At 48.7% G+C, this 24,546-nt stretch overlaps 1 protein-coding gene across 1 annotated transcript in view; it reads right to left on the minus strand.

The window, feature by feature from the left end:
• Positions 1-21,112, minus strand: part of LOC144150058 (DNA mismatch repair protein Msh3-like) — a 44,048-nt gene extending 22,936 nt beyond the window's left edge. The window contains exons 1-9 of the mRNA XM_077681857.1: positions 20,547-21,112; positions 20,324-20,432; positions 16,669-16,903; positions 13,973-14,073; positions 7,203-7,369; positions 5,548-5,760; positions 3,687-3,881; positions 969-1,101; positions 286-473 (exon numbers count right to left, since the gene is read on the minus strand). Coding sequence (XP_077537983.1) covers positions 286-473; positions 969-1,101; positions 3,687-3,881; positions 5,548-5,760; positions 7,203-7,369; positions 13,973-14,073; positions 16,669-16,903; positions 20,324-20,432; positions 20,547-20,863 — 1,658 coding nt within the window. The 5' untranslated portion in view covers positions 20,864-21,112. The remainder of the gene's footprint in view (positions 1-285; positions 474-968; positions 1,102-3,686; positions 3,882-5,547; positions 5,761-7,202; positions 7,370-13,972; positions 14,074-16,668; positions 16,904-20,323; positions 20,433-20,546) is intronic.
• Between the last annotated feature and the right edge of the window lie 3,434 nt (positions 21,113-24,546).

A 24,546-nucleotide genomic window follows, 5' to 3' on the forward strand; every position in this document is an offset into this window, starting at 1 on the left:
CAGTATGATTCTAACGAGGCAATCTTTCGAATGAACCAAACTTGTGTTCTGTCGGCATGGCCTCTATAAATCACTAGCCTTCAAAATTCAATGTCAAAAATGTTACATTCCCAAGATTATAGCGAGCATTTACAATAAGTTTACTAAAGCACACTCCCGGTTTGCTGACTTCAGTTCTGCAACATTGGGAATCCTCGTAAAAAAAAAGGAGTGCCATAAAAAAGAAAGTTTGCTTGTCTCCGCACGTAAGGGCCCATACAAGCAATGGGAAGTACATCCACAAACCTGGCTGAATCCCTGTTGATGCACTCCAGATGGCCCTCAACATCCTTCAGGAGAGTCGCTACATTGGCAAAGCAGTCCTTGAGGGCTGTGCTCGTGATTCCGAGAGACATGTCTCTGCTGAGTGCCTCAAACATCTCCTGGGCCTTGGACAGTGCGCTGAGTATTTCCAGCAGATCGGACGGCTTCAGCTGAAGAGGGCAAAGAATAAAAAAAATCTTGGAATTGGAAATTAATTAAAATCTATTAAATTAAAAATGCAAGACCTTAAAACTTATAGAATTAAAAAAGAAACCCATAGCATACCTCAAAATACAACTTAACAACTTACCCCTATGATCACACACTTTCCCCATACCACTCAAAGGCACACCTCAAGGCCCGGATGTCTCAACCCTCCTCTTCGACACTGCTTTTCCCATACCGGCCTCTTGACTTGTCTATACCCTGACTATGCAGCGCATTTCACACTGATGATTTTATCATTCGGACGACCGCTGGCTCTTCTGGCAAACAGAAAGACACACTCCAACGGTCACTTAAACACTACCCTCGAATACTCTGCCCCTAGACGTCTCACATGCACGACCCACAAATTAGTTCCCCTCGTCTTCTGATCTCGAATTCAAGGTTGCCTCCCACTGCTCTAATTCCCTGATTCCAATTCCTGAATTAAGTTCACTCGCCTTCTTGTGTAGGACGGCACAGAGACCTCGCTGAACGTCGGGTATCCTGGACAGGAACTTGCGCAGTTCGGGAAGGCTTTTGGCCCCCAGGGAGAGAATGTCGGAGATGGCATCCTGGCGCTCTCTGATCAACCTGCAGGAGCAGGAATTTCGCTCAATCGTTTCTAGCCCCAAAAGTTTGACGGAACGACTTGGAAATGAATAGAAAGATCTTTGTATGCGAAGGGTTCATGCTCTCTGTCTGTACATGTGTGTGCATGTGTGTGCATGTGTGTGTGTGTGTGTGTGTGTGTCTGTGTGATTGAATGCCCACCAGAGCATTCAATCCCATATCAGCCCTCATGCACCCTTACAACAGTGCTTTAAGGTACCAGAAAGGGGATAGGACCAATTTTGCGGCTCCTAGTGATGCTGACAGCAATCATCATCACACTGTCTGGTGTACCACTGTTAATTAGAAGCACGTCCTTAAAACTATCCCTCTGCACAAACCTGCAGGCTCGCCTGGCTATTCATTCGCTCTCATTGCACATCTCAATGACACACATGGCACGCTCAATATACAAAACTGCACAAAACAGTCATACAAAAACTTCACATCTTTAATGATATTACTGTAAGTAATATCTAAAAAAAACTGAGAGCCAACGACACAACAATAGGGTAGGGACTATTGTTTGGTATCTAACTATGGAATGTTTAAATGATGCGCACAGAAAAGAGCAAAAAATTCACTTAAATGCCCAAGTGGGAACGGTTGAATGAATGCTGAGCTGCACTGCTACAAACCAAGGCCCTTAAAGCCAGCTTCACTGCTACACACATATGCATTTCCGTAAAGGAATACATTTAGGTGCCATATAAGCAGTCTGATACCAAAGTAGGCAGGCTTTACAGCACGTTATCAAATTCTCTGTAAGACCCCATGTATCCTACTAAGCACTACACACCAAGCAAGCTCCTTTAAATTCAGCTTCACTACTGTTCACAAAACCATTGCTGAGAACACATTTTTCTAGGGCGATAATAACGAATCCGACATCAAAGGATGAAGGCACTATTAGCTTTTATTAACAGTATTTTCGTATGTACCGAAAGTCTGACACATCGAGCGTCCCAGACACATGCACATGCGTGCACATAGAAATGCTTACGCGTTTAAAAACAAAATAGATGAAAATGCTGCCAGGGTGGGTTATCTTTTGCAGGTGTGGGGGAAACTCTCGTGGTAGACATTTTCGTAGTGCCTTATCATAAGTGCGAAAAGTTTGGGGACAACTAAGCACTTCTCATGGGCAATGAATGCAAAGGCACGAATGTCAAATTGAACGCCTCAGACGCTTCGCTTCCGCTTCGCACCTGCGTAATTTAGATGCTTCAGACGCTTTGCTTTGCAATCCACCTTAAAGCTTTCGAATGGCTTTGATCTGTTTCCTACGCGTTGCACCGTTGTTCGTTGCTGCCGCAGTTGACGACGATGGTTAATTTCACAGCTCATCTGCTCCCTTCTTCTGCGGTGGGCTGGCGTGGACCGCTGCCTCTTTGCTGCTGCCAAGTGTAAGCTCGCGCTACGGAACGCCCTGTGCTATGGAATGCTTCCCAAGGAGCTGTTCTTCTGTCCCGAATGCCAACGCCTGCGCTGACGCCAGTGTTTTCACTTGCAGACCATTTAATGCTTTTGCATTACAGTTGAACCTCATTATAATGAAGCAGTATCAGGGCGGTAAATTAGTTCGTTACATCCAACATTCGTCGTAACAGTAGAGGTAAACATTGGCTATAACAAATCAGAAATCTACCTTGCGCAAGAATTCTAGATACAGAAACTCAATATTTGAGGCTTCGAACCCACTAAAAGCGAGGTAACTCTTGACAGTCTCCTTGTGGCATTTCGAACTGAATGGATCGGAAGAAGAGAGCGTGAAATCACAACAGAACAAAGTTCGCTTGATAAACCAGGCCTGCATCCTTAGCCTCGCGCGAACCAAATATTTCTTCGTCATAGCGAATATCATGCGGCTCTCGCTGTTACGATTTCGTCTTAAAAAGAATAAGTGTCACTGAAATGAAGTGAGACCAATCAAACTTCGCATCTAGCTCGCTATAGCCGATAATTCGCTATACCAGTGTTCGTTATAGCAAGGTTCTACTGTGCCAATATAAAACACGTAAAGGCCAACTGCACTCAAATTTCACGTCGACGAAATTTATTTGTAATGTGTAGTAAGTACCACCAAATCAGCTGAGACACCAGTGGTAGCCACGTGAAATGCGTCGTTAATCAGTCAGAAGCGTGTAAAAAAGCTCCGCCGTAAACCACACTGCACCTGCCGACAGATCACGTAAACAGCCATGACGCGCCTGTGATGCTCCAGCCGATGGGGGCTTCTTCCTCTGGCCAGCCATGCAGCTGGAGAACCGGTCGAGCTCTGCTGCGAACGCCTCACCCATTTGCTGCCCCATGTGTGCATTGAGCTTGCGCGCAGGTTTGCTCTCGAGCTGCTGACCGTCTGGCCGCTCGCTTGCTGGCTGCAATGTCATCGCAATGGCCGCGCTCTCCTTGATTTCAATTTAAAAATCGCCAATTTTCGCTGACCACTTGCGGCGTCCACGTGCATATTTCAGCTGTTGTATTTTGTATCTTGCTTTCTTTTTAGGCAGACTATTTTTGAGTGCAGTTGGCCTTTAGAACACCCATGGCTCTACCGGACAACTTACTCCAAGTCAGACAGAGGCTGCCCTATCCAGGAGAAAAGCAGGCGACGTCCGAAAGGGGTCAGCGTGCGGTCCAGAAGCCCAAGCAGGCTCCCCTTGACCGTTCCGTCCATGGAGTTCCGGAAGATGTCCAGCCTCCGGAGGGTGGCTGCCGTGAAGTCCATCTTGCGGCAGCCGCTGGACATGGCGGTGAACTGGCTGCGGAGGAGACAACACACGAGGTGACAATTAAAATACCTGCTATATTTCCATACTTTTTTATTTGGTTTGTACCCCCCCGTAATGCCTTCGTGGCACTGTGAGAATGAATGAATGAATGAATGAATCAATCAATCAATCAATCAATCAATCAATCAATCAATCAATCAATCAATCAATCAATCAATCCATCCATCCATCCATCCATCCATCCATCCATCCATCAATCAATCAATAAAAAGCAGTTCCTTCTGCCCACACAGTGCACTAGGATGGAAGAAAAGAACAGACTGAGATGGTCTTCAGTTAAGTTAATTGAATCTGATGACGATAATGAGCAACAAGATGGGGCCTTAAGATTCAAATGACAGCAGTAGCTGACATCTCGCAGTTTCCAGCAATTCACAGCAGGCAGAAAAGCTGCAATGACACAGTCACCTATCGTGGAAAAGTCACCCCACTGAGTGGCTTGGAGGGAAAATTATGTTAGTTTGTTAACAATGCAAGAATTGCAAGACACGAACAGCACAAAGCTTAGAGCTGTTTCGACTATGCCAAATTAATACCGTATTTTTGCTATAACGCGCACCAAAAATGCAAAAATTTCAGTGGCAAAGTAGGGGTGCAGATAATATGTGGGGTTTTTCCTTTAGTGCATCTTCACAGCAATGCGCGTTGTGCCGTGAAGCTCCTACGCAGTAGCACTGAATATGCCTTCCTTGGCAGTGATTGCGCAAAACATACAAGGACAAGGAAGAAAAAACAAGGACGAGTGCATTTTAACAACTGAATTTTATTAGTGTATTGTGACTTTGGCCTTGCAGTCAGCGCATTCTACTTGCTAAATATATGCCTTTTCTTTCTACATAATATGTGATGTGTTGCTTGAGCAGTAGCTTTGGTGCAGCCTTTCCGGTATCAAATGTGTGTGCAATACGCGAGGATTTTTTTTTCTTTTCCGGCAGGATGAAAGTGGGGGTACGGATTATATCCAGGGGTGGGATATACGCGCGAAGATACGGTACTTGGAGAAAAAAAAATGTGAGCAGACAGTTGCGATAATGCTTGGCAACTAACATGTGGTACCTGACAAAAACTTGCTGCATTAAAGCACACATCTGGCTTGCCACATTGAAGTTCTGTTTAAGGGTCACCCTTTGCTGCAGCATTTGACACAATGCTTGGCTACAGTATTTTCCTGATAACAAAGCCAACAAACGAAAGACATGAATCAATGCAACAGCACTATACTCGGTCATGGGACCACAAAGTGCGACATAGCTGATGCCTAGTTCCTTGCAACAAGCACATTGAAATGTGCCCTTTACAGTGTATTTTTAGTGCAGTGCTATTTTCCGTCCTTAACACAGAGGGGAATACTAAGTATCTGAATACGTAACAACAAGTTCTAACTGAATGTCACTCAGTGTATATTAGCCTATTCGAACTTTGAAATCAAGCTAAAATATTTGAAGTTTTTGAATACAGCTACTTGATTCAATCACAAATCAAATATCATACTTTTCATAGCAACATTTGAAACTTTCAAAATATTTGCAGAGCGCTACTATAAATACCCATGTTTACACAGCTGCAGACACACATCAGAATGCCCTAGTCAGCTCAAGCGATCAACTCTGCAGCAGAAGTGGCGGCAAGCACCCACCTAATGTCTCGGAGGATTTCTTCCAGCTTGAACGACTTGAGGAACTCCAGCAGGGACCCCAGGCAGCACACAATGACCGGAGGCAAGGCTGCCAGCTGTGCGAAGCCCGGAGAACTTTTGTCCTTGCCAGTGTAGAACGCCGTCAGGGCGTCCAGACTGGGGGACAGCCGGAAGTAATCGGCCGGGAGCCGCTCCAAACGCACACCATCGTGACTGCAGCAGAAAAAAGAAAAGAAGGAAGTTCACACTAACGCATAAGACTTGAAGGTAGCGAAGCTGTACGCAACCTTCAGGACCATCACAACAGTTTAAGTCCACAATTGCAGCCGATTTGCTAATTCTTTGTTGCCAGAATGGCCTCAATCATTGTTGCTGTATATGTGTGAGCTTCCTTCATTCTTTGGAAGTGATAAATATTGGACATCACCTTAGAGGGGCGTACGCTATGGCGTGTCTTTCTCGTTTCAAGCAAGTGTTGCCACAATTATGCCGAACACTGGAGATTTTTTCTGGCCAATATTGGCCAATCTCTTCCTAAGTGGCTACACTTGGCTAGACAAATGTGCGCCGGGGATGCTGGGCGGTCGTCGCAAGCATGCACACACGAACGCTTGGAATTTGTTTGGTTAACTGCTGGGCAGTCGCCGCGAAGCTCGCGCTCACGTGCATGCACTCGGCAATTTCTTGGTATTTTTAACTGCGGGCACGAAAAATTACGATTTGCTAAACATCTCCGCTGTTAAAAAAAAAGTAAGGAAGAAGTTACGATTGTGCATGTTGAACCGATTTTTTTCCCAAGAGCATTCTCGAATTACATTTTATTTTTTCATGCACTAAATAAAACCCGCATGCCAAATATAGTTAAAAAACCGACAGTAAGAAATGTTTATTCGTATTCTATAAAACATGAAGGAAGCATTTTTTAATAACATGGGCAGAAATTTCTATCCTGAGTTATGTGTTCTCCTTATTTTAAAGTGTGAAAATAGTCTATAAAGCGAATCTTCAAATCAAGGGCGTTTAGCGACAACATATATATGCACATGATGGAAAAAAACTCCGGGCTGTACAACACAAATTGCACTTCAGGACACGTACTAGGCAAAAGTACTAAGGTATAAACAAGCGCTTTGATTTTCCGACACAATCTTTGGCAAAGCCGCACCAGATGCACCCCCCCGTCTTCCCAGCCCCCCTTTTCTTTGGCCTCTTTAACGTGAGCCACCGAAATTCATCACTTGTGCTGTACCTGTGTCTCAATGGCCCGCAAGTCTCATACAGAAGTCAAGAGTGTTACAGAATCCCATCTTGCCGGGAGGGTACATTTAAAACAAAAAAGGGACGCCGACCAGTCCAAAGAACTCGTTCTTGACGTTTCGGCTTCCAGCACGGAAGCCTACATCCCCAGGAGTGATTCGCTTAGATGGGCTTGAGTAATCGCTGCGAACGACGAAAATCTGCACCCAATCTACTAAATTACTTCTGGTGATTTATTCATACTGAACAAGGTTTCTGTGCTGGAAGCCGAAACACCAAGAAGGAGCTTTTTGGACTGGTCAGTGTCTCTTTTATGTCTTAGCAACAGTGCAATGAAATGTAATGTGCCCAGCTACATAACAAAGCGAGCCGTAGCGTCAAACCCAATTGTGGATTACCTCGTGGCCTCAAAGTTGTTCACTGTCTTCAATATGAAGGGGTGGCACTTCTCCGAAAGCACGATCTCGACCGGCTGGAGACTCTCAAGCCTCTGCTCCAACTCGCACGACGTCGCGTTCTCCTCGAACGTGTCGTAAAGCACCTCTCCCGTTGTGGGCTGGGCAGCCTGCGAGCATTTGAAACCATCAGGCATAGCAGCAAGCGAAAAAATCCCCGGCCATCTCCACTAACGTGAAACCTGGTGAGGGGCGAAGCATGCTGTGTATACGTGTATTCTTGGCGCCTTGGCGTTTTTGCCCATGGAGATGAAACCGTTGGGGGTACAGGTATACCGCCTTGCTGTACAAGTCTGGTGTCTTTGAAGCATGAAGCGCTCCAGCGCGAGGCGTAAACGAGTTTCCTGGTGTTTTAGTACCGTGGCTACATGAAACGATGATTACGAAGACGACAACGACGACAGGAGACGCCAACAGCCCCAGCCCCTAAGGGGCTTTGCCCCTAAAATACCTTGGGGCACTCAAGCCTGCTAACGTGCTTTGAAGGGGAAAGCAGTATTGCTTTTCCTGGCAACTTTTATCATAGACCTCTTTACTGCTACCTCGTGTCTGCGTCGCTTTCTTCACTTTCTTTGCTTCGTCTTTTGGTGCGAATCACTTCCACCGGGGGACTGGTGACACTGAACACCACATGCCCCTGTTCATTCACGCACCATCCCGTTCGCACATCACATGGGACGCACTAAATGAACTCTTGTTCTGCAGTTGTTAATAAGCTTAATTAGCATGGAGGTAACGCGCTTGGCCCCTACTCTGGATTCGATTCCCATGTAAACTCAAATGTGTTTTACTGCTTACAGCAGCAGCCATTTGCTGTACCTGACAACCAGGCCGGTTTTTCACACAATAGGCCACTTCAGGCCTTTAGGGGAACGCAGGTCTTAAAACAATTTTTTTGTCAATTTTAAGCAAACTTTGTGAAATTTATCAGCCTCTCGCTGCCTTTTCTTCCATCAAATATACAATTATTTTTTGAGTTGGTCAAGTGGTTCCCAAGATAATTAATTACAGACAATTAGCCATTTTCGGAGGAAAAATAGACAATAGAGTTTCAGTCACTGTTAAGTTCGGGCTCCGCATGTAATTAATGAAGGCCGCCGGTGGCCCATGTATTGGCGTCGCCTCCGCTGGTGGCTACTTTCCCGTGCCCCTTTCATGTAGCCGCGCGGACGCCAAGTTCGGAGCCGCGGAGAGCTGTTGTGCCCGTCCTTTTGTGTGTCAAAGGATGGGGGCGATTAGCCTGAGTGCCTCTGTCGCGTCGAGGGTGGCAGGGTCATTCGGCATAACAAGCTGACGGGCGGCCAGATGATCGTATCTCTTAGTGTGGAAAGCGCGCGCGGTGTAAGTTTGAAAAATCTTCGACTCCGGCGGCGGGCGCTCTTCGTCGGCGGGTCGTTCGCCTCGACGATGGTCGCCTCGGCTGGCGGCGTCTCTCCCCGTGGTCTGTTCAGGTGGCCGGCGGCGCCCCTTTAGTCTGGGAGGGAATTAGCAACCCTCATTGTCACGCCGCGAGCGCGGACGCCCGACGTCGTGGGAGGCGTCGCGCGGAGGGAGGTCAGCCGCGCGAGGACCGCTCCGGGCCCTCGGCTTGGCTGTTGTTTGTGCAGATGCCGCTCGCTGAACGTAATGGATGGTTCACTTAAGGCCGCAGATGTCCTGTATTTTCTGGCCGGGTGCAACAGCGTGCGTAGGAAACGCACTTTGAGTGCATAAGAGAGAGGGTTCGGTCACGTGACCGCAGGTGGGGACATGTGTGTGATTGGCTGATTCCTGTGGCCAATCAATGGTTTGTATTAATTGTTTGGAGGGTTTTTCTCTCTTTCTTGTACGCCCTTTTTTTTTTTTGGAGGCGGGGTTTTTGTTATCAAAACCAGAGTGTTGGGTTTTCTCGGGGGTCGGTCGAGAGGGGATCTAGCTTAGTATAGATCTCGGCCGAACAGGCTGCTGCTGTCAGAGTGACAATGTAGCCGTCACCCTGACGTGATGTAAAGTTGGAGTCTTTGTAAATAATGTAAATAAACCTAATATCTAGCAAGGAAGGCAGTCCTCATCCCTCACCCGCTCCAAGCATCGGTCGTCGGTCATCGGAGCGAGTCGAGATCGTCCTCTCGGCTCGCGCATCAAAAGAACATCACTATTTCGCCTCCATCAGTTCGCCAAGAAGATGGAGAGGCGAAATTTAACTGGCGCAGTCGGCAGGATGACCACGACCATCGGCTGGAGCTGGTGGGGCGTTGCGGAGAGACTCCTTCAACGCAAGGTTCGGCTCCGACTAACGACGAGCCAGACTCCAAGCATCGACGGGGCGACACCTCAGCGGGAGGCCTCGTGAGTTCCGGCTCAGTGCGGCAGCAGCCGCGATTCAACGGCAACGGGGCGACACCTCAGCGGGAGGCCTCGGGGGCTTCGGCCCAGGGCGGCGTAGGCCGCGGTTCAACGGGGCGACACCTCAGCGGGAGGCCTCGTGGGCTCTGGCCCAGGGCGGCGTAAGCCGCGGTTCAACGGGGCGACACCTCAGCGGGAGGCCTCGGGGGCTTCGGCCCAGGGCGGCGTAAGCCGCGGTTCAACGAGGCGACACCTCAGCGGGAGGCCTCGGGGGCTTCGGCCCAGGGCGGCGTAAGCCGCGGTTCAACGGGGCGACACCTCAGCGGGAGGCCTCGTGGGCTCTGGCCCAGGGCGGCGTAAGCCGCGGTTCAACGAGGCGACACCTCAGCGGGAGGCCTCGGGGGCTTCGGCCCAGGGCGGCGTAAGCCGCGGTTCAACGGGGCGACACCTCAGCGGGCTCTGGCCCAAGGAGCACGGCCCCATCCCAGCGGCGAGAGCGGCGCATCGGGTCCACTAGCTGCTGCATCAGCGACACTGCGACCCGACCGAACCCGGAGCGAGCACAGGTGGGCCCTGATTTGTTTTCTCCGGGTTCACCATGGCCACTATGCTAACGGGATGTCGCGGCACCGACCGAAAGGTTAGTGCCATTGTGCTCGAGATTGAGGAGTTGAGAGCTGAATTAGCTCTCAAAAATGCCCAGCACGCTTTGGAAAAAGCTAGGCTAGCGGGTAGCCGGGGCACGGATAGCCCGTCCGTGTGGACGGCTGAGGAGCTCAGTGCTCAACTAGCCCAAGGGAGGGCGGAGATCGCTTACGAGAAAGCGAAGCTCCGCAGGATCGGCGAACTCGAAGAGGACGCCAATCTTTTCACGGTGTTTGTTCCCTCGTGGGCGCTTCGAGCGCCACGGGAGAAGGAGAGTGGAAATTTCGTGGAGGTGGCCGAAGCCACCCCAGTTGTTGGGCAACACGTTGGCGTTCCCACTGTTGCAGATGAGATCCTGGAATCGCGTGAGACAAATGTCTTAGCTGCAGCGATTCTTTCTGTGGCGGCGGGCAATGTTGCCGTGGCCGCGCAGGGAGGTGCAGAGGTAGCACAGCCGTCAGGTGAGGGCAGCGGATCGGCGCGCCTAATTGTGAAGCTTCCGTGCGCGAAGCATGAATGCGCAGGGGGTCCGCGGCGTCTTGAGCGTAGGTCGATTCCGACACGCCCGAGAACGCGGAAGGCGGCGGCAGGTGCGGCGGCGCAGGTGCGACATCGTCGTACGCGCTACCGCCGAGTAGGGTGTTCCTTCTCTCCCGGGAGCACAGGACACCGCGAGCCGAACCAGGGTTCGTGTAGGATCAGCTGGTGGCGCACAACACGGAATCAGCTTCCGTGCGACGGTCGGTGTGTGCCGCCGCGGAAAGGGGCGTTAGCGCTGAATAGTGTGCAGTGCGAGACAGGGACGGTTCAGTGTTGTTTGCTGCACACTTAGTGGTTAGCGTTTTGCGTTTTTTTTTTCTGCTGGTTTGGTATGTGTAGGGTTCGCTCCGACGAGCGTTATTCTTAGTTGTCCCTGTACTGTAGTTCTCCCCCTTGTTCTTAGTTTTTTTTGTGCATGTGTTGGTTGTGTTCAGCTGTCGTAAGGCGCGTGATTTACGAGTAGCTCAGCTTGGCGGTTTTAACTGTCTCCTTGAGGGGTACAGCCGAGCCGCTGTTACAGCGCGCGAGGGAGTTTACCTCTGGGCACAAAGGCGAGTGTCTCTAATTATTTGCGCTCGTTGGCATGTGGTCATGGTGGGCCATGGAATGTGCAAGTAGGGCCCACTTGTGGCGCTTGTGTGCGAACTAGTGTTTGAAGTACTGAAAAATGAACTTTCAGTACATCGAATGTGGACAGCAGGTGAACCGCAACAGGGACGAACAATCTGTGTCGCATCCCGAAAGAACCGGCGTCCGCGAGTGCGTGAAGAGAACTTTCTTTTAACGTTTTGTTATTGGTACAGGAGTAGCCTCGTTTGGTACGTTTGGGTTTGTTCGGGTGTTTTTTTTTTTTTCTTTCCTTAGATTGAAAGAATGTTCCTGCATGCGCTTAACGTCTAAGAATGGATGATGTCATTCATTCAGTTGTCAAGTTTGAACATGTATACCCTTCGTGGGGTTTGTTGCCTTTAATGGTAGAGGGTGCCGCGAGTTTGTTCTAACGGGCCTTGTAGCTGAGCGCTTTCGTTTATTGTTTGATGTTGCGCAAGCCATGGCTAGGCCAAGGCACTGAGTATGCCGTGTTGTATCCGTTTTTGGTGCAGTTGGCCGGCGCGTTGTGCTGTTTGTGTAGGTGTGTAGCGGGTTAATTTTTTTTGTTGTACTGTATTGTACCCGCGTTGTATTGTACTTGCGTAACGGCTTGAGTGTGTTTTTTTTAGTTCTGACTCTGCCGTAAGACATAACCTGCAGGAGAGTTGATGTTGTACGTACAGCTAGTGTACGGACAACATTCTTAGTGCGGAGGTGTTAAGTTCGGGCTCCGCATGTAATTAATGAAGGCCGCCGGTGGCCCATGTATTGGCGTCGCCTCCGCTGGTGGCTACTTTCCCGTGCCCCTTTCATGTAGCCGCGCGGACGCCAAGTTCGGAGCCGCGGAGAGCTGTTGTGCCCGTCCTTTTGTGTGTCAAAGGATGGGGGCGATTAGCCTGAGTGCCTCTGTCGCGTCGAGGGTGGCAGGGTCATTCGGCATAACAAGCTGACGGGCGGCCAGATGATCGTATCTCTTAGTGTGGAAAGCGCGCGCGATGTAAGTTTGAAAAATCTTCGACTCCGGCGGCGGGCGCTCTTCGTCGGCGGGTCGTTCGCCTCGACGATGGTCGCCTCGGCTGGCGGCGTCTCTCCCCGTGGTCTGTTCAGGTGGCCGGCGGCGCCCCTTTAGTCTGGGAGGGAATTAGCAACCCTCATTGTCACGCCGCGAGCGCGGACGCCCGACGTCGTGGGAGGCGTCGCGCGGAGGGAGGTCAGCCGCGCGAGGACCGCTCCGGGCCCTCGGCTTGGCTGTTGTTTGTGCAGATGCCGCTCGCTGAACGTAATGGATGGTTCACTTAAGGCCGCAGATGTCCTGTATTTTCTGGCCGGGTGCAACAGCGTGCGTAGGAAACGCACTTTGAGTGCATAAGAGAGAGGGTTCGGTCACGTGACCGCAGGTGGGGACATGTGTGTGATTGGCTGATTCCTGTGGCCAATCAATGGTTTGTATTAATTGTTTGGAGGGTTTTTCTCTCTTTCTTGTACGCCCTTTTTTTTTTTTTGGAGGCGGGGTTTTTGTTATCAAAACCAGAGTGTTGGGTTTTCTCGGGGGTCGGTCGAGAGGGGATCTAGCTTAGTATAGATCTCGGCCGAACAGGCTGCTGCTGTCAGAGTGACAATGTAGCCGTCACCCTGACGTGATGTAAAGTTGGAGTCTTTGTAAATAATGTAAATAAACCTAATATCTAGCAAGGAAGGCAGTCCTCATCCCTCACCCGCTCCAAGCATCGGTCGTCGGTCATCGGAGCGAGTCGAGATCGTCCTCTCGGCTCGCGCATCAAAAGAACATCACTATTTCGCCTCCATCAGTTCGCCAAGAAGATGGAGAGGCGAAATTTAACTGTCACGAAACTCTAATCTTCATATTTTCTAATATACTACCACGGACACTGGTGTGTGCACTTAGGAAGCAGTTTTTTGGTGCGTTGCTTGGAACTAATTTAAACTTTTGCATTCGATATTGCCCTTCAAAATGGTTCCTTTCCACTGGTAGGTTTGGTGGACATTGTTTTGCAAACCCATGAGATGCAATAGTGAACAAATGTAGACTACTAAACCCAGAAGTTTTGGGCTAGTTGGAGATAACAGTACCTGACAACACAAAGAAGAGGCGCTAAGACAAGATGGGTGCTACACTCAACTGTCTACCATCCTTTCTGTCTGTGTATCCCTTCTTTGTCTTCTCATTCTTTTGCACTTGCTATAAAGTTGAAGCAAAAAAAAAGAACTATGCTTCAAACACAAACACAGGCGATGCGATCAGGCAAAGAGGCAGGAAATAGCAAGATCAAAAAGAGGTCCAGAAATGTTCTTTATTAAAGCCTCTCCCCCACTGTGAGCTGAGCTGCCTGAACCCTTTTTTCACTATTGGCACAACAGCAAATGAAAGAGCTTCAAGGTTTTGAACACCAAGAGAACATCTAGACCTGGGAAAGGTGGCAGAAGCTTGTAAACATAACCGAGTGGTAGGGCATGACAAGACTACGGGACAAGCCGGTATATGGTTGTTTATAAAACAGCAGTCATGCAGTCAAGCCCTTTTGTATGTTACTGCACTCTTTAGCAGCTCTGATGTGGTTCCCAAATGTTGGCCACCAAGGAATGTCACTCACCACGACTCCAACCAGTATGTGGTCAGGTGTTGCACATTCAGTCTCGCTGATGGAAACCAGGTAGCCGCCTTTCATGGGACCTTGACTTCCGGTTGAAAGCTCTGTTGGATGAAGAAAGTTACACAAAGGTGCTTCTTAGCATCATTCCATCTCTTTACGGTCACACCGTAACCACGGTTCCTTTGGATTTGATGCCATGTAAGACACACAGAAAACCCTTGTCATAATGAAATCGCTCTATTCAAAACCTCACAATTTAAAGTGTTTCATTGTCCCTACTGCAATGTTTAGGGCACATCATGCCCGCTTTTAACAAAGTATTGCTTAAAACAAAGGCAATTTCCTGTAACGACACTTCGCTATAATGACGGTTTACTGCAACTATCCCCCGTCAAGAACAGCATACAAATTGCAATGACACAATACAATGCTTAAAGAAAACATGAAAACAAAATAAAACCTTGCTTTATTTAAACAACTAGCCTCCGGTAACTCACTGAAGTTTATACTAGCCCTGAATAACGTTTTAATAAGCAAATAAGAGAAATTGAAAACTTTCATATTCAGGTTTACACAACATCAACAGCGACATAATGGAAGAAATACACTTATGTTGCCTGGCACGTGATAGGGCTGAGCAAAGAAGCGGCTGGGCAAAGAAGTGGGTGGTGATTTGGAACTGATTCACCCGTTTTCCCTTATTATCTAGACCAGGGGTTCTCAAGCATGTTGGTCCCAGGGAACCCTGCTAAGTTCCGTTAAGTGCCAAGGAACACCCCCCCTCCGCCCCCCCCCCCCTCCCACCATTTTTCATTCCGTTCATGCTACATTAACGTGCAATAAATTCAAAAGCAAGCAAGGGTATTGTTTTTTTTCCCGTCGACTTTACGCGAATGCGTACGCTAGCGGCACCTATCTCCAAACAAGAGAAATGCGCATGGGGGTAATATATAAGGCCGAGATTCAAGTGCAATAGTTTAACCACGTGGCCCATTTTCGGAGTCTGGCTGGCTACAAGCTGCTGGCGAGATTTATTGTGCAGCTCGCACGTTTCTGTTATGCGCCGAGATGTGCTTACTGACACTCGGGCGTGAGTAATGGAGGTTCCTTAGATCGATCGCACCTCAAGTTTACCATATAAGACTTTGCGACTGCGGAACCAGGGAAACTTATCAGTGGCTCGCGGAACCCCTAGGTTCCGCGGAACCCACTTTGAGAAACCATGATCTAGACTAACTGTTCAAAGTCTGTGTTAAAACTGGCATAATTGCTCTTTGGATAAAGCAAACTCTTGATCAAAACGAACTTGAATTGGGTCTTTACGGTCACTTTTAGAATGAGAAAAAGAACTTATCAGGGAATTTTAAATTTGAAGCATTCATTAGAATTCTAACTCCGCTAGGTTCTTGTACATTTTGTTTGTTTGATAACATTCGTGCAGGTTTACTGGGTTACGCAGTTTTCAGGACTTACAGCCTTGCCCAAATGATGTCCATAACTCACGTAACCCACAAGGCTGATTTAATTCTGCCAAACTAGTGCATTATTCCAACCAAAGCAAAGTGTTAATGTTAAGCAACCAGTTTTTTTTTGTGAATATGTACTCACTGATACTGAAATTTTTTAAGAATTTTATGTAACAACGTATAATTTTTCAAAGCCTGCTTCTTTTCAGCTGCCTTGTTACTGAAACAGTTCTACGATCTCCATTATATGTGAAAGATCAGTAATGGAACTAAATAGGTCACATACAGAATGGACATGTTTGCATCATTCCAAGAGTGCACAGAATTGAATTTAAAGCCACATAGCAATTGTATCTATCATCCCACCGCTAAAGGTCTGTTTAAGTGAAGTTACCATATTTTTGCACGTATAACCCACCCCTGTATATAATCTTCACCCCCCCTTTCAGCCCCACCGGAAAAGAAAAAAAAAATTCCTCACGTATTGCCAGCACACTTGATACAGGAAAAGCTGCACTAAAGCTACTTCTCAAGCAGCACATCACATACTATGTAGACAGAAAGAGTGTATATTTAGCAAGTCGAATAGAGTGACTGCAAGGCGAAGGTCAGAAGTCACTAATAAAATTCAGTTGTTAGAGTGTGCTCGTCCTTGTTTTTTCTTCCTTGTATGTTTTGCGCAATTGCTGCCATGGAAGGATTAGTCAGTGTTGCTGCGTAGGAGCTTCACGGCACAATGCGCATTGCTGCAAACCTGCACCAAAGGAAAAACACCGCGTATTATCCGCACTCCTGCTTTGCCACTAAAATTTTCGCATTTTTGGTGCGGGTTATACATGTAAAAATACGCCACCTTTCAAAGTCATGAACTGCCCACAACTTTTGTCGAGTTCATGTAAAATTCCAACACAGTGACACATTAGAATGTGCCAAGAAACAATAGGTACAGTCTTTGTCGAAAGTTTCTCGGCAATGCCAAAAGTTAATAGGCCACAAACAATTATTAATACAATCTTACCTCTTGAGTGAAACTGAAATGCTTTATGCCAGAAAGCTAGTGAAAAAAAACTTTTTTGTCGAATATATAAAATAACTCTATCACACTTGAACATTAAAGCTCTCGCTTTAAATTCTTCGTGGGCCAGAAAGTTTTGGCATGGCCTAGAAAGTTTTAACAAAGCGTGTACTTCGCAGTCACACGACATTATGCAGTGCTCTGACCGTGCCTACCTTCCCCAAGCAGGGTTGACTTTGTGAACAGCGCCGTCAACTCCCTGGTGAAGACCGTGGACTTCGAAGCACTGACCGACTTGAGTGCGGCCGATTCCGTCTGCCGGACTATGCCGACCTTGTGACCCCGTGACACGAGTCGCTCCACATGGAAGCCCAGCCGATGCACCGGCACGCTCGCTGTCATGAAGTTGTGGTCGCGCGTGCACATAATCGACAGCTCCCGGGAGGCCAACTGTGCCGAGACATACAACACAGGTGGATTTTACTAACTCGACTGATTGTGGGGTTGAACGTGCCGTAGTGGAAGGCTTCCCCGAATTGAATCCGACCACCTGGGGTTCATTAACGTGACGTGAAATCTCAACACACGGGCATTTTTGCTTTTAGCTTTCACCAAAGAAACAGCCAATGCGACTGGGATGAAAGCTGCATTCTTGGGCGCAGTATAGCCCAACCCAAGCAACCACAGACGTCCGTGGGTTGTTCGAAATACAGCCAGACATCCAAGGCCCAGTTTAGAAGGCCACTGTACGTCCATGTTTGGACGTACAGTGGACATCCAGAAACGGACATACAAGTCCGAATGACATCCGCCAACGGACGTAAAACGTTACTATAAAGCATCAAATAATGGCATAAATTGGATATAAAAGCAATAACGAAAAAGCTACTGTGCTTTTCAATTAAAAAGATTTTGTACATCAACACCCTGGCTTCTACGTTGCAAGTTTCATCTGCACATTTCTAATATGAAGCCTAATTTTTTAATTTTTTTGAAGCACTTCACCAACTCCAACGATTATCTCTTTGTGGAAGGATATATAAGAATTGAGAGCCGTTAATGAAACATGTGAAGCACGTTCACTGTGTTCATGTATGCCGTCTGCCCGGTAGTGCGTTAGCCTTGCGCGGTGTACTGTACTATTCGTTGTAAGAACATTAGCTTGTCGTTATGTGATTCTGGAAATTTTTACTGAACATCCAAAATACAGCCGATTTTGGACGTCCGACTGGACATACGGAAGTGTTAAAACGGGACATCGAACGGACGTACATGGTACGTCCATCGGCCCTGAAACGGACGTCCACTAGAGCCGGAATTGACGTACAGCGGATGGCCGACGGACGTCCGGTGGTTGCTTGGGAATGACCCAGCCACTGCACCACCATGGCGGGTAAGTTACTAACTCAGAAAGGAGTTGTGTTAAAACAACGGTTGCTACCACTAACTAACCTAATAGAAGCTTTGCTAGGGCATCAGTCGTTGCCAACTAGATCAGTAGGGGGTTCTGTTAAAGCATCAGTCGTCAGCAACTAGCCTATCAGAGGATATGTTAAATTATCAGTCATTGCTAACTAGCTCCGCAAGAAGTTTTGCTACAGCACAGCTTGTTACCAACTAGCCCAGCAGGAGCACTGTAAAAACATCAGTCGTTGCCAGCTAGACCAGCAGGAAGCATCAGTTGCGAGCCACTAGCCCAGCCGAAGTTTTGTTAATTATCAGTCATCGCCAAATAGACTAGCAAGAAGTTGTGCTAACACAACACATGCCTGTGTTGCTGCATGCTAAAGTGAAATATCAACACCAACCTAAGCTACAAAGCTAGGCAAAAACCAATTCAACCACTTTGAGACAGGAGTTTGTCCAGGTCTTGGGCTAGAACCCTAAAGCACCAGTTGGCTACGGCAGTCGCTCCATACACCGACCAAAAGGCGGTGGCAGCACAAGATTAGGTTACTACTCACCTTGAAAAGAAGAATGCATTTTAAGCACTGATTTATCTGAACTGCCCAGCAGGGTGATTCTGCATGTGTCAGTTGCTTCTGTTTTTGTTTTCAACCAAAAAGAAGTAGGAGCTGCCCTTCATACAAAGAAATTGGCCAATTTTTTTCCCTCATGGCTAATCAGGAGCGCTAAATCGTGGCCAGGGCACGTTTCAATGTCCCCCAACCACGATGATCTACCACCTTCCATGCACATGTAGTACTCATTTTATTGGTTTGTAATGCAATATGTACACCAGTTACACTGTCCTCATGATATATTCATCAGTGCTTACATGACAGCATTTTTCTTGCGTGTTATTATCACTGGGTAAAAACCAACGTGATAAGGGTTGACCCCCATGAGACGGAGCATTGTATAACATCTTTCTTCAGCATGATACCCGGACGAACATGCCAACTGCTGCTGAAAGTAAGCCAATAAGAATCTCTGGTAAACTTTTTGACTCCCGGTTACGTCCATATTTACCGGCCACTCTTCAAATCCCAGCTATGTCACATAAATACCGTGGTGCTGAGATCTCTCGAAACTTTTTGCGGTACAGCGACATTTGCCACATAATGTTAATCTTTTCTAAACTAATAAAGGCAAGCTTTCACTCTGTCCTCACCAGCTACTTCTTCACAAGATATTGGAAAGACCTAAACTTGAGCACACATCATCAACCTAGAACCCCTGTGTCGGTTCACAGCAATTCAAAATAGGCACGTTGCGCTGATGCTTCCTTCGCAAGCAGCAGCGCCGTTTTCTATATCCTGGTGGTTCGGGGGGGGTCATTTCGGCTGTGAAAGATGCCACGCATACCACAGGCTCGGTTCATAGCCTTCATATTACGTAAGTGCCGGCGGCGCTCTGTCCCAGGCTCCAACAGGCGGGATTATCACGAGTCACACACCAGCGCCCACACAAAGAAGGCATCTAAGGTAACGTCATTATAACAAGGCCGAGAAGAACGAATAGCTTAAGTGGCGCAGACGGAAATACGTAAGCCACTGCTATTGTAGCCGACCAGTCAGATTGCAGATGATACAAATGGCAGGGGGAACCAATGCATTAATCAAGGCCGTCTTTTTTTACACCGTTTATCAGTGTCAACCGCACAAATTGTTGGCACTGCATGGTGCAGGCAGTGGGTGATAACTACTCCGTGGTGATAACTGCTCGAGAAATCGCCGCTCCTTTATCGATGCCCTAGCGTGCGGTGCAGACAACTTTAGTAGGAAAAGTGCCACGCTCACAGCGGCCTCTGTGCGGTGCAACGTGCCTATAGTTTCACACGTCTGACTCGGTCAAAAATATTTGAAAACAATCAATGCCAGCCTAATAAAACTCACACTTAAGTCATGTGATGTTTCACTGAACATATATTCCTTCTCTGCATCTTTCACGGAGCCTCCAACCTCCAGCAACTCGGTTTCTGCGTCACTTTTTTACACATCACCCTGTATCAGTCATCAGGACTATGTCCAGCTTCCAGGCCAATCTTCATAACGACTTACCCCCACTGAAGACCAATGCTGATTGGAACTGCTTTGCCTCTTCGTTGCTTCATTAACTGTTCCCACCATTCTCAGAACTGCTGTATTCAGTTACTTTTTCAATTGATCGCAATTGTTCTGTTCCCCTAATTTTTCAGCCCGGAGGGATGAAAAAAAACAAATGGACAGGGTAGATTTAACCAAGCAAGACGTTCAAATGCATAGGTTATCCATGAAAGCAACGATGAACCCAAAGTACCAGAAGGCCGAGGGCACATGACAAGTCAAAGCACACGCATATTTCAAGCTCAGTATTGGTCAACCAAAGACACTGTGGAATTAAAACCTAAACAAAACAATTTGATAAACGTAAAAAACAAAACATCACCTCTGCATCTTCCCCGAAGAATCGAAAACGATAGCCGCACTCGACCAGGAGCACCGTATTGGGATGTCGTTGCTTTAGTGCCACCACTTGTTTCTCCAGCGGAGTGTAGCTAGAAAACAAAACAAGTTACCAAGAATAAAGTTTTCCAGACGGTCAGCTGTCCAACAACCAATTTAAAGCGCCAAGTGCTCTGCTCGAAAGCTCGGAAGAGTCCAGAACATACCTCGATGGCTTAGTCGTTTGCGCAGTATTGTCGTCACATTTGTCAGCTGGCGCCTCGTCGTTGCCGTCAGTTGTTCCGGGGCTCTGCTGATGCGACGTGGCCCCGAATCTCGAGCAAAGTCTGTTTCTGATGTTGGCGAAGTCGCCGCTCGACAGGCCTTTTCTCTTGCGCGAGCTGCCTCCCGCTGCCGATAACGAGGTTTCAATCGTTGACTGCTTGAGATCCTTCTTCCGAACCTTGGCATCGCTGTCGCCTTTTAGAGAGCTCGACGCTGCCCGACGTCTGATGATGGCGCGAAGTTGCGCTGGGGGAACCATGTCTTTGGTGGAGAGACCTGTCAAACGAGCGCGGTGCCCTTATTTGTACCGCAGATCGGTTGTCACGCGTTCGTTGAGGTAATGTTACAACTTGCGCCCTTGTTTATTCTTCGATTTGTGACTTGCTACTGGCTTAGAATACGACGTTAACAGGGTTAGTTGGTGCATTGTAAACGATACACACTGTAGTGATTCCGCGCGGTGCTTTTTCTGTCGACCATGGGCGCCGCCATTAGAGTCGAAAACAAAACCGAAACTGCGGTGCCAGTGTTTGCGACACTAGCCAGCCTCAGTTCGATGGATTTATCCTGATGAGGTCGGTTTAGTATGCTGTAAATTTCGAATCTTTTGTGCAAGTAGCCCCACAGCACAAAAAATCAAGTGATTAAAAAAATAAGACATTTTTTTATAGCTGTTGTGGCTTTCGAGTGACCGGTGCCGTGCATCCCCGATCCAGGAACACTGTATGTTGATGGAGCGGAGTATCGTCATGTGGACGCTTTTGTCCTGGCAGTCATCAACTCACCCGATTCTCCCCCACTCACGACCCTCACCATCCGAACCCGTCACCCTCAAGTGGCGGAAGAGGCGGCGATAGCACTTGCACTCACACATAGGCCAACACCCCGATTCATATTCTCAGATTCGAAAACGGCCGTTCTAAACTATGCCAGAGGCCAGATCTCACCTCAGGCCCACCAAATTCTTAATCAAAAACCATCTCCTGATCCTGTAGAATTGATCTGGTTCCCTGCCCACACGGGTATTGGAGGAAATGAAGTGGCACACACCGCAGCCCGAGCTCTCGTCTCCCGGGCCTGTGATGTCAGCACTGCCTCTCATGGAGCCAGATCAACCCGTGATACTTTACTCACGTACAGAGAAATCACGGAACATTACCGCCGCTCCCGCCGCAAATACCCTCCCGCCCACCCATTTCTATCAGTGGAAGAGGAACGCCTTTGGCGTCAGCTTCAAACTGAATCCCTTCCCTGTTTAGCCGTACTTCATCACATTCACCCCTCACTGTACCCCACAACACTCTGCCAGCACTGCGGAGAACGGGCCACATTACATCACCATATGTGGGCCTGCAAGTACGACCCCTTCCCTCTCATCACCTCCCTCGACCAGTGGGAAGCAGCGCTGGGATGCTCAAGCCTGGATCTCCAGAAGTCACTCACGGGTCGGGCAGCCACAGTCGCTCAAGCTCTACGGTCTTCGGCCACCAAGCTGCGCTAACCCTTGGTTAAATAAAGTGTTCTCTCTCTCTCTCTCTCTCTCTCTCTCTCTCTCTCTCTCTCTCTCTCTCTCTCTCTCTCTCTCTCTCTCTCTCTCTCTCTCTCTCTCTGAGTGAACGGCACGCGTAGCGTATCTGATGACTTCGCTGCAAATGTCGTCTAGAGGCAACACTCTTCTGCCGGGGAAGGGGTGGGGGGCAGTGTTTCGGTCGAGAAGGAAATGAAGAGAGAAGGACTGGATTGAGCTCAGCGCGGAGTTCACCGTCATACAAGGATGAGGGGTTGTGGGTTGGGTGACAGCATAGGAAGGAGAGAAGAGAGAAAAGGACAAAAAAATGAAGAGTGATGGGGACGGTCACGTCTTGTTCGCCATGTCTGTAGCCCGGAGGCTACATCCGCTGCGTGAGACCCGACTTCACGAGGAAGTCGAGCAGGTGCTGGAAGACCTCCCAAGTCCCGTCGGACGGCGTCCGGGCCCATGGGGAACAGGAAGTCTTCCAGCGTGTGGCTTGGGACTCAGAGTGCTGCCCGCCAGAGTCAGAGACGTCAGAGTGCTGCCCGCAGTGCAGTCCTTGGGGCGTCGTGCTGGGAGGAGGAGCACAGCAGGTGTTCGAGTGTCTCGGGCTCTCGGCAGTCGATTGGGCGATGTTCGGCGGTCCTGGCTGTGCCGGCAGGCTCCGACATTGCAGCAATTGAGCCGCATGCGGAGTAGGAGTGACGGGGCGTCCTTGCTGCTGCGTCCGAGCAGGACCCGTGGGGTTTAGCCACTGGCGACTTGGGCATCTGGATGTGACGCCTCCACCTCCCGAGCCAGGATAGACCTTGCATTGTCGAATGGCACCACATCCCGCTCCTGCCACGTCAATTTTGTCTCTTCTTTCCCCCGCCCACTTATCCCGCTCTTCCCATCCCAGTTCGCTCCTTCCCCGATAAACACGTTTGATAAAGTCAATTGAATTTTTCCCGCTTCCTACTGCTCCCACACCATCTATTGGAACCTTTCGTATCTCTGGGACTTGTAATGTCGTTACGGGGTGTAGGCTCGGGTGTGAGTCCTTTTGTATTTTCCGATAAAATATTGTTTTCAACGAGTATTTCTTTCATTTTCTATCGCAAAAATCAAGCACACATCTATTTTCAAATTCAAGAACACTGCTATAGTAACAGTTAAGTATAGATTTTTAAGCGCACGTATGCCTATAATGTTCCGTTCATTTCGTTCCATTGTAAAGCGTTCATTAAATAGAAAAGGGGGTTAAGGGAAAGAAAAGTAAGAGAGGAGGGATTGGTGGTCCACCTATTTCGGTTGACCAACGGCTGCCACCCGCGGACTTTGCTCTGTTGATCAGTAGTATCTGGTCTTCAAGCCGGCCGCTGCACAGCAAGCACTCCCATCTGTCCACAGAATGATGGGGGTTGGGTTGGGGTGTATGGGGCATATATAGCATAGCCATGAGAGGTGGGTGATGGTGTTGGACAGGTAGTGGGGGCAGTAGTGTGGATATATTGTGCGAGAGATGTCGTGAAGGTAGGTATAGTGCAATAGGTATGTGTTTGAAGTATTTTCCGTATGCGCGCCTCTGATGTGTTGAGGGACGGGTGGGGATGGGAGGGTTTGACGGGAAGCTCTCTAATGGCGGAAAATCTCTGCGTAAGTTAGGTATAGAGGGAGTAGCTGGGGAAGGGGGGTTGGGAAGGCCGCTGGGAAGGCCCGGTGGGTGAGCTCGCAGGCTGCGGCGTGTGCCGACTCGTTCCCTGGAAGAAACACGTGGGTAGGGGTCCACATGATGAGGGCGGTGGGGAGATCAGTTCACTTGCTTAGTACAGTCAAGGCGAGGCGCGAAATTTGTTGGCAGGGCGTAGGGACGGCAGGCTGATTGTGAATCCGTGATGACAGGGATTTCGGGGGTAGGTACGTGGGGGTAGGTACGTGGGTAATGAATGGCCAGTGCGATGGCGGCAGTGCTTCGGCCATCGTGGTTGAGGTCAGGGACTTATACACACCCTCCCCAACAACCCCTAACACCCCCCACCCCCGAAGGATTTGGACATCCCCCCCCCCCCCCAAAAAAAAAAAAAAGATTTTACAACCACAGGCTCCCCGCCAAGGGATTTATGCACCCCCCTCCCCCCCACCCAACAGGCCCCCAACACTCCCCAGGACGATTTTGACACCTCCCCAAAATCGAAATTCTGGATAAACCCGTGGTTGAGGTAGCGCATACGGGGGATATGGCGAGAGTTTGTCCGGTTGGGTCGCTAGACAAACTCTCCGGTTGGGTCCGGTTGGGTCGCTAGGTACGCCAGACAAGGCAATGTCTCAAGGCAAAGTAAGGGGGATATAACGGATCCCTGTGGGGTGCCTTTGTCCGGTACCTTTATAATGTCGGATGTATGCGGGCCGATGTGTATTTTGGCTCTATACATATCGAAGCACAGCTA

Source organism: Haemaphysalis longicornis, unplaced genomic scaffold (genome assembly GCF_048455015.1).
Source record: "Haemaphysalis longicornis isolate Haplotype H1 unplaced genomic scaffold, Haemaphysalis longicornis Haplotype H1 scaffold_8, whole genome shotgun sequence".
Classification (NCBI taxonomy): domain Eukaryota; kingdom Metazoa; phylum Arthropoda; class Arachnida; order Ixodida; family Ixodidae; genus Haemaphysalis; species Haemaphysalis longicornis.